The sequence below is a fragment of the Poecilia formosa genome, unplaced genomic scaffold, assembly GCF_000485575.1.
Source record: "Poecilia formosa unplaced genomic scaffold, Poecilia_formosa-5.1.2 Scaffold240, whole genome shotgun sequence".
NCBI lineage: Eukaryota > Metazoa > Chordata > Actinopteri > Cyprinodontiformes > Poeciliidae > Poecilia > Poecilia formosa.
In genome coordinates, this window is record NW_006800179.1 from 860,775 (window position 1) to 871,398 (window position 10,624).

At 38.6% G+C, this 10,624-nt stretch overlaps 1 protein-coding gene across 3 annotated transcripts in view; it reads left to right on the forward strand.

Moving 5' to 3' along the window:
* Window positions 1–227: 227 nt before the first annotated feature.
* Window positions 228–10,624, forward strand: part of cdc14ab (cell division cycle 14Ab) — a 30,179-nt gene continuing 19,782 nt past the window's right edge. For 2 of the 3 annotated variants that reach the window (XM_016680355.1, XM_007569434.2), the window contains exons 1-6: window positions 228–687; window positions 2,980–3,070; window positions 4,217–4,292; window positions 5,355–5,447; window positions 7,729–7,808; window positions 10,411–10,477. In XM_016680355.1, coding sequence (XP_016535841.1) covers window positions 642–687; window positions 2,980–3,070; window positions 4,217–4,292; window positions 5,355–5,447; window positions 7,729–7,808; window positions 10,411–10,477 — 453 coding nt within the window. In that variant the 5' untranslated portion in view covers window positions 228–641. The remainder of the gene's footprint in view (window positions 688–2,979; window positions 3,071–4,216; window positions 4,293–5,354; window positions 5,448–7,728; window positions 7,809–10,410; window positions 10,478–10,624) is intronic. The other variant, XM_016680356.1, reaches the window with a different exon arrangement.

Genomic DNA, 10,624 nt, shown 5'->3' on the forward strand with positions numbered 1-10,624 from the left:
AAAATTCAGATCAGAATTACACAACTCGAAAAATTACATTTTATTTTACTGTAAAGCAAGTATTAAACAATACTTGCTTTACAGTAAAAAAAAATTGAGTCAAATTCCCTGGTTTTTCTGGGGTTCCTGTTTTTCCTCCTGGGGTGTTTCCCAGTGGACCGTGAACGCGGCACAAAGTGTTCTGTTCGCTGATTGGCTGCGGTGTCCCTTAGAGCGGCTGTCGTTGTTATGGCAACGTATCTTAAGGAGGGATTTGGTCAATCAGAGTTTCAGACTCTCGTCAAGCTTGCGGAGCTTTAACATGCTAATATGCTAATCAGAGCATATTTATCGGGTAAAGGGGGAAAAACAAAACAAAAGAAACAATGGGAATAAATTCGCAGTGAACGAGAGGAAGCTACAGTGACCGATGGGAAGCTGAGGAGGAAGTTTTACAACTTTTTAAACACGCTGTGTGCGGTTCGCTGCTAGCTCCTCAACGGCTAGAGCTGCTAGCAGTTTGAAAACTTTCTGAAGCCGCCCAGGAGTTAGACGGACCCTTTCTGGAGTTTTCGGCAGAAGCTGAACGAGTGCAGGAATTAGACTTGACTCATGACCGTGGAGTTGTGAATCGCTCCCCGGTTCCGTCTACCCTGTTCCGGATGGCTGAGGAACGAGAGCCGCGGGGAGCGGCAGAGTTGATCAAAGGTAACTTTAAGCAATATGACGTTAAAATGAGTAATAAAACTAAACGCCACAAGACTAGTTCATTAAAAAAGATTAAAATATAATACTTGAATTTAAGAAACTCACTTTATAACCTTTTTTCCAACCTTTTAAAGCTCCCATTTTGATCAGCATTCAATTAGTTTGGACTATTCCTGTCAACCTTTTTAAGTAAAATGTATTATATAACGTTCATTACATAATACAAATTATATTCTTTATTTACAATTATTTTTTAATTTCAAAACACATTATTTTTGTATTGAATCTACCAGAGGTGAGTATAGTACTAAAGCAGTACTTGACATATATTTACTCAAGATAAACGTAAAAGCAATTATTCAAGACAGAAGAATAAAGTATTTTGTAAAAAGATTACCTAATCAGAACATCTGATTTAATCTTTAAAAGTAAAATTATGTCCCAATATTGGTATTTTAACAAGAAAGATATCTAATAAAATAATGTGATTAAAAAATAAGTCCAGACAAACACTTTTCTAAATCAAAAATTTTATGTAAAATGAATAAAAATACAACTTACAGCAGGTAATATGTATGTCAGAACAGGGTAAAGTACTTCCAATGACGATACAGTATTTACTGTCTTATTTTAATCTCCAAAAGGTTCAGCAGTTAGAAAAGTATAAAATATTTTTTTTCCTCAAAAAGTGTCACCACTAGTAGCTACCATAGAAGTTAAACATCAAAGATTGAATATTATCTCTTAAAACAATGTTTTTATTATTAAACCAGAATTTTTTTCTATTCTTTTTTCTATTTTTCAGTCAAAATGTTTGAAGTTCTTTAGTTGTCGGTCAGCTGTTGGTCTAACTAATGTGAAGGTTTCAACCGGCAGGCGGCGGATTGGACATTTAATTTGTCTAATTTTGGAGCCTGAGTTGTTTTTACTTGAGCTGATCTTTCCCGTCTCTCAGGCTGCAGCTTAGTCATGATGATTACAGGAAGTGTTCACAGCCAGTTAAAGCCTTGTGGGAAATCTGGTCTGAACCAAGGCCACTGGTTTGATTTAATGGACAGCAAAAATCCCAGTTGATTCAACCCAGGTGGTTTACTGGGACTCCAGAATGCTGACGCAGGAATTTAAAGGAATTTGTTGAAAAATAATTAAAAATGTAACTATCAGACTGCATTTTATTATCTTTGTATTGTTTCTACAGATGTGGGATTTAATAATTCATTCATTCAAATTAAATAGCATTGTAATTAAAGTGTATTGTTTTGTTTTGAACATAGGTTTTAAAAAACAACAATGTAAGAATAAAATCCTCTAAATCTTTATTTTATTTTCCCAAGTCATTTCTGTCTGGATGAAACATAAACACAACCATCCTAAATTTCCTGTTTCACTATTACACTGCAACATTTTATGATACCAACAAATGTTTGACATCACAGAAAAGTGCAAGATTCAAACCAAACTACGACCAATTTTCTCCCCAAATATCCGACATGTTGGTCTTATTTCAGCTGTTTTATTACGTCTTTTATCCACAGGTACTTTTAGATTTCTAAATATCATGAATTTGGTTTGATTCAGTTTGTTATTCTGTTTCTGCTCTGTCTGCATGAGCTTCTGTTTATTTGATGCATATAAACATATTTGTGTCTCAAATGAGGCAAATTTAAGCATTTTTGATGCCTTACATTTATCGTTGATTTACATGATAATATTTTTTACATTATTATCCAGAATAATAACGGACTGAACATTGATCCCTGTGGGACACCATAAATAATGTCTAACAAGTCAATCGTCTACATTTAGCAAATAGAAATAATTTTAACTGACATAAAACAGAAGTTTGGTTTGATTTAACTTCAGATAGTAACGGGGGAAAATCAGCTTCTGCTTATTTGTCCTGTTGTCTGAACTCTGAAAGCTTTGCTGATGTTTTCTGGTTGGTTCCTGAGATGTGACCAAAGGACAGTCTGGTTTTCTGGACGTATTGAATAATAAAAGTTTGCTGCTGTTTTCGTGTTTCTCCTGATCAGCTTTGCTTTGCCAAGCTGTCGACTCATCAGGAAGAAAACAAGGTGTGTGAAAAGGTCGTCCTGCTGCCTGTAGAGTCTGAAACACTTTAAAAATATAATTTGTACAAAGATCAAGAGCTGCTGTGATAATGAAATGACCCAGAATCTCCCCGGTGTTTATTCATCTGAATCTCAGCTCTCAGGAGGTTTATCAGAGCGAGTACTGTAGTCATAACCTGTAGCATCTGGTTTAACTGTAATACTTAATGTTTCCCTGCAGACCGTCTGTACTTCGCCACGTTACGCAGCAAACCCAAAAGCACCGTCAACACCCACTACTTCTGCACCGACGACGAGTTTGTCTACGAGAAGTAAGTCTGACTTCAAACTGCTTTCACTCATTTACACCACGACTGTAAATCATCACCAGAGAAAATATTGAGAGTTTTGACCCAAAAACTTAAATAAATGTTTCATTATTTTTATATTTGAGACACTTTAAAGGTTAAAAAAGTTGGTTTTCTTTTTCATGAACCAACTTTCTCCTTCTGTCTCCAAAACGCTGCTAATGTTTAGTTTTACATGAAAGTGATGAAATGTTGAGTTATGACTGAATGAATCAGTTTGATTTCTTTTTGTTCATCAGAAGCCAAAAGTCAAATGATTTCACCTCCAGATTTCTTTCTCTGTTGGAGGATCTGTGTTTAAATCTGGTGACTCGTTCTCTGTGCATCTGTTCTTGTTGCTTCAGGTCTTTTAATCAAATAAAAACATTGAAAATGAATCAGTTTGATCCTGAGAAAATGGGTTTCAGATTCCTTGCAGCGAGACAAGTCACGATAAACTTTGTGTTAAACCAGTGGTGTCCAAACCTTTTGGACAAAAATGTCAAGTTGGAAGGACTCTGGCAGCCACAAAACATTTAGTATTTTTTTCTTTTTAATTGTAATTGCAAAAATGTTTTAATTTTTAATTTAGGTTGTTCCTGAACTGTGATCAAGGGCCGCCCAAAATCATTCCATGGGCCACAAATGGCCCCCGGGCCGCACATTGGACACCTCTGTGTTAAACGATAATATTGCATGATAACGCAGGTTTACCCTCTGATGCCACTAAAACTTAATGTTTAGACATTTTAAACATCCAGAATAAATGAACAAAAACGATAAAACGAGATTAAAAAAGGCAAAACTGTAGCTATAAATAAAACGGATTTGGAAACAAAACCGCCCTCTTTATCATGCGATGAACTGAGTTATTATGACATCATGCAGCTTTCATGCTGTGTGAGAACAAATGTAAACAAAAGAGAATATTTTAATATTTTTCAGTGAAAACCAGTTTTCCGTCAGAAGTTTCAGCTGAGTTTGGAGCGACCTGCTGGATGTTTGGATCGTTCTGAAACCTTCCCACATGCAGGATGTATTTCTGGACTTGCAGTGGGGATTGTCAGCGTTACTTCCTGTTTCCTGTCTGCGGACTCGGCTTCATGCCGTTTCTCTTGTGTTTCTGCCCAGTTTCTACGCAGACTTCGGGCCGCTGAACCTGGCCATGCTCTACCGATACTGCTGCAAGCTCAACAAGAAGCTGAAGGTGAGTTTCTCTGCTGCTGATCCTCCCTGTGCAGGAATGTCCTGAATGCGGCGCGGAGCGATGCGAGCGTGACGCAACCTCCCGCCGAGACACCGTTAAACACGCTTCCTCTGTGTTTGTGTTGGTTGCCGTGGCGCCCGGATTCCTCAGGCGACCGGACGGTCTGGATCGGCGTGACTTTCTCCGAGTCGGATCATGTTTCATCACACTGACGGAGGATCTGGGTTCACCTGCAGCTGGTTCCCATTTAAACCAGTCAGACTCACTGGGTGCTGATGTCACTCACTGCTCTGAACGTCTAAAGAGACAAAAATAAAAACTTGTTTAGAGCCATAAATGTTACATAACTTTTAGTAAAACACAACTTAGACATTTATAATAACAATCTGATTTGTGGTCATTTCTTAAAAAGTACAGTTTTATTTCTGTTTGTAGGTTTAAAAACAAAGAGAAACATTTACAAAATCAGGATTAATTTTTTTCCATAGGAAGTTGTTTATGGAAAATTATTTAAATGAAAGAAAGCACTTATTTTCCAACATAAAATATCATAAATAAATCAAGTTTCATTGTTTATTTCAGCAACAAGGCAGGTCAAAGTGCTTCACATGGTAAAAACACAAAAGTAAAAAGTAATAAACCTTGAAGTCTTCACTCTTTGGCAGCTGAACACAAATGTTTGCCAGACTTTTCATCATTTCATTACCAAGAAGAACCAGCTTTTACTTTCTTCCCATCGCTCTGTAATGCTGCTGGTCTGCAGTGCTTAGCGTTATGTTGTCATCTGGGTTCTAATGAGCTCTCCTGCCGGTGTTGGCGGGCCGATCCGGGTCCAGTGGGTTCATCACGGAGCCTCTAATGAGAAAACGGAGGCAGCTGACGGTTTAACAGTCGGCTGAGAGAATCTGTAGCTCGCCGTTTCCTCTGATTCAGCCGCTGCAGTTTGAACCCGACCGGCTTTAATTCAGTCATCAGTTCACACGTTCATAACGCACAGAAAGCGCTCGGCTTCTGTTGGAATGAAGGAAAACGACGAGTAACCGTGTTTGTGTTTCTGTGCAGTCGTTCACGCTGACCAGGAAGAGAATCGTTCACTACACCAGCTTCGACCAGAGGAAGCGCGCCAACGCCGCCGTGCTGATCGGCGGCTACGCCGTGAGTCCGACTCTTGGCACATCCCACCATCACTTTAAAAACTGGAGAAAAACTGCTGGTTGTTTATAGAGACAAACAAGAACATCACGGTTTTCTAAAATAAACTCCAAAATCTGATTTTTCTCTCATTTTTTGCTCTAAAAAGCTTTGAGTTTTGACCAAAGATGATAAAATATTCTCAGATTTGTATTATTTAACCCCCAGTAGAGCTGATGAAACTTGTCTGTTTTAGTGGGATGTTTGTTTCCAGCTGCATGCTAACTGGTTAGCTTTGACTTTACAAAACCATCTGCAGAAAACAATTCAGTTATTTATCCCAAAGAGAGAAATTACGTTTTGTAACTAATTTCATCTAAGACTCTTCAAACCGTTGTTGCTGATGGATCTCCAGTAGCAGTCAGTCCTGCAGCGACTCTAAATATGCCTCTGACTGAAGACAGTCAGTCTACCAGTCTCATGAGCGTTGTGACATGCTAACAGCTCAACATCCAGGCACTATTCCTCACTAACACATCATCATCACTGCTAATCCTCCTCCTTTGCTTTTGCTGCTGCTCTGTAAATCTCTGTCTGGCCGTATGTAGAGCTGAATGATAAACTCAGTAATTACTTCAATAAACCATATTGTTGTTGTTTTGAGACCATTTTCAGGTAATATAATGATAAAAATCACTCAAAGATCAATAAACTTAATAATAAACATTTATCACTGGAACTGAAGACATTTAAAATATCCAAAATAAATAAAAACAACAGAAACAACAAATCAAATGAATCATGAAGTCACAAAATTATCCTTAAAAAAAGAGAAACTGAGACCAAAACATCAGACTGAAGATTTAAACATCCAGATTTTGGTAAAAAGAGAAAAAAAAAAGTTAAATGACTTTTAATTGATCATGTGATTAATTGATTAACTGATTTATTGTCTTTATTTAGATTCATGATTTATTAATTAAGAATTAAGATTTATGATCCTTATCCAACGTTCAACCCAACATTTCTACATTAAATGATCCGTTCTGCTTTCCGCTTAGTTCTGGTTTTGTTGGATCTTTGTTGTTCAGGATCTTCTAGTTCTGGAGTCCCAGTCCAGTCTAGAAGGTTCAGAACCAGAAACCCGGCTGGTTCTGGTTCTGGTTCTGGTCCAGAACTCTGCAGGTGGGACATTAGACTCACACACTCTCTCCTGCTGCGTTTCGCACGTTGAATATTTGATGGTGCTGAAACAAAAGTTGATTGTGTTCACGGAGCGGCTTCTGGCTCCGACACAATCAGACCGGGTCGGACCCGGCCAGAACCGCAACAATAAGAGTTCTTCATATTTTCTGATGCAGAACGGTTTCCAGCCTTCCCTCTGCTTGTCTCTAAGACGGCGTCGAAGTTCAACAGGATCAACCAAAACCTTCAGATAATCAGAAATGTTTCCATTAAAATGTGTGCAAAACTTTGTCAATCAGCAATAAGTCAATTAATCAATAAATCAATTAATCAATAAATCAATTAATCAGTAAACCAATTAATCAATAAATCAATTAATCAATTAATCGCATGTTTTCCTCTTTTCTCTCTTTCTACCAAAAACTGGATGATAAAAGTTTTCAGTCTGGTGTTTTGGTCTTAAATAGCCCTTATTTTGAAAGGCAGTTTTGTTTCCATAATTAATTTTGTTTGTTTATTTCTGATATTTAAATTGTCTTATAGTGCCGGAGTTAAATGTTCATTAGAATTTAAAGTTTGAGAATGTGTTTGTTCATTATTATTAGCGTTATATTACTTAGAAATGGCCTCAAAACAACATTATCATTTTATCGTAATAAATTTTGGGACAATTTATCGCCCAGCAAACTTTTGCTGTCATGACGGCGAACGCTAAAGTTAAAATAACATTATTTCCTTTAAATAAGAAACACAACATGAATAAGATTGTTGACACAATGAGTCATTAATAAACAAGCCGCTCCACCACCACCTTCTTCTTCTTCTCGTTCTTCGTTTCCACCAGTAGTAACATCCGGTTGTTGATCATGTGACTCTTTTGAGGCTAAAAAATAGTTTTATTGCAGTTTTATGAAATAAACCAATTTCCACCTCATCCTGGCTCCAAAACTTTTATCATAAAATGTAAATTTTTCCAAATTGTCGTGTTTCCATGAGCAGATCTATTTCCTAAATGTGACTTTGGACAGCTGTAAGGAACCGCAGCCGGTGTTTCCTGCAGCAGCGCCGCTTCATTTCCCTTCTGGGTTTGATGATGTCACGATGCTTTTCCTTCCTGCAGGTGATTTACCTGAAGAAGACTCCAGAGGAAGCCTTCAGAGCGCTGATCTCTGGCTCCAACGCCGCCTACCTGCCCTTCAGGTGAGTCGCCGTCTCACACACACACACACACACACACACACACACACTGCTGGCACGGAGGACTGACACCATTAATCACATTAATAATCAACTGGTTTAATAATCAATCTTTAACTGCAGCATGCACTTAAAAAGCAATTTGCTGTAAAACCACTGCACAGTAAGTAAACTATAAAATGTATCTACATTCAGCATTTAAGATAAAACACTTTTACCTGTTTTATTCACTAAAGGAACGCTACAATTTAGGGAATAAAATGTTTATTGTCCTATTTAAAAAAGGATTGAGGTTAAAACATTTTTATAGACCTACGTAAAAATCACTGCAGGATCAACGTTAAGATCCTGGGGTAAAATAACTGTTCTCCAATAACTACCATTAAGACACACACCAACTCATGTTTATGTCACTGGCATACAGCCGACCCTTCTGCTCCATCAACAAACATTTTGAAACAATGTCCTGATTGTTTTATCCGACTAATCGTCAGAATAATCGATTATTAAGATAGTTGTTAGTTGCTGCCTGACTCTCAGGGTATTTCAGGTGAAATGTGTGTCATTTATATAGTTTTACTGTTTTTATCAGGATAATTAGATTTTTAATGAATATGGATATCTTTTATAAAGTATAACTAAATTAACTTACTGGTTTCTGTTATTAATTTGCATATTTAATCGTCTGTAACTTGTTCTTAGTTTGCTTTCCTTTGATAGTTTTTATGAGCTCGTCGCAGCCTTGCAGCATTTTGCCACAAACTAAATACCACTGCAGTAGATTTTAATCGAAACATTTATTTTTATCCCAATAAAAACCAAATGATCCCGACAACCAGAACCTCTGCAGGTTCTGGATGTTTGTAAAACATTTAAATAACTTGGTGAAACTTTTCCTTGTTAACTTTTCTTCCTCCAGTTGCACTAAAATTCAGTCTTAAGCACCTTTTGTTGTTCCAGAGAGATTTATGGTGAATCTGCTGGCGTTTATTAGCAGGAGGAGTTGATGGTTGCAGGATGTTTGCAGGATTCAGAGGTGAAAGTTTAGCTGCTCTGGTTCAGCTGATTATAGAGAACCTGGACTTTAAAAGTTGACCAAACGACTTCAGAGGCAGGAAGTGATTCCTGCTGCGAGGATTTAAAGGTTTCCTCAAAGCTTTTTGGTGAGTTCAGAGCGGAAATGTTCCAGCTCCAGTTTCCTTCTGGCTGCTTGTTCCTGACAGGAAAAACCCAAATGTTTAAAACGATTATTTCATTTAAAACGGAAACAAAACAGTCAGGAATGTTTTCACGTCTTCAGAACCAGAACCAGACCAAACATGTGAGCTCTGATGGCCGACGCTCAGCTGGCAGCAGCAGAGGAAATATTTACCCTCAGATTCACTTTTCAAGCCGATGACATCATCAGACTTCCTGTCCTGGAAGGAACTTCTGATAAAAGCTGGAGGAGGAAGCTGAGTCCAGTTCCACCAGTAAGGAGACTGGGAGAACTGGAGTTCAAGCCACCGCTGACCCAAACAGAGGAGCACAGCCTGTGTGTGTGTGTGTGTGTGTGAGAGATAAAGGGCTTTTTGTTGCCATCAACACACTGCACGGTTACATAACAGCGGAGCCGCTGAAAGGAGGGAGACTTTGTTCTGTCGGCCTCATGAGGAGCTCTGATGGATTAAACATGATGCGGACAGGCCACGCCCACCGAGCGAGGCCTTCACTGACCGCACGGAAAATGACCGCCGGGCTTCCTGAACTCCCCAGATCCTGTTAGCAGCAACGTGAAGTTAGTTTTAAAGAAGTTTTTCCTCAAATAGGAAAAGCAACCAAATCTGGAGTTTCTGAGTGAGAAAGTTCTGGTTCTCCCTTCGTAGGAGAATATCTGTGCAATCAGAGGTTCTGGTTCAGACAGTTCAGAACCAGAGCCAGAGGGTTCAGGTCAAACTTCATCACTACACCCAGACTTAAGCAGCTTTATGTGAAATGAAAAACATGTTTTCCCAAGTTGTTGACAAACAACTCAAACCTTTATTACCACATTTCTGATATGAAATGTAAGAACTGGACGGATGTGATGGATAAAAATCCTCGTCTTGTTGACAGATTGAGACTTTTTCTGGTTCCACTGTTTAAAGAAAGTTTCTCTAAAACTGGCAGCAGGTTCTGGAGTTGATTTAAAGCCCGTCCAATCAGGGAGCCACAAATACATGGATCAAAAGCTAAGGCCTTAAAATGGCTTAAATTCACTTAAAAAATGTAAGTTGGCCTTAAGTACGTTAATCCCAGGTCTTAAATTGTATCGTGGCAGGACTTTTTAATTTCATGTTTAATTTTTATTACTCACAGGATTTTCTGTCAGGCAAAGTTTGGGTCGCATGCAGACGTCTTCATTACGGTCTCTGAAGTGGTTTAGGCTAACGCTAACTAGCTGCTAATGTACCCATGCTAAACTAGCCTTTTGGGATCAACGTGACATTTTCTCCTGATGCAAAGTTACATAATGATCTGCTGTGATCAGTTTTCCTTCATCTCTCCAATAAATCGGATTATTTTGGTTTTTATTTTGCTAAAATCAACTCGTCTGTATCTTTACTGACGTTCTGTGTCTCTGCAGGGACGCCTCCTTTGGGAATTGCACCTACAACCTCACAGTGCTGGACTGTCTGCAGGGAATCAGGAAGGTGAGATCAGCAGCCGCCAGAAACGTTTATACTGAGAGATCAGACGTTGTTGAGCAGAGAAGGAAAGAGCCTGAGATCCAACCGTTGGACTCCAGAGGAAACAGGAAGCGGTCGGGAACAGGAAGCGGTCGGGAACAGGAAGCGGTC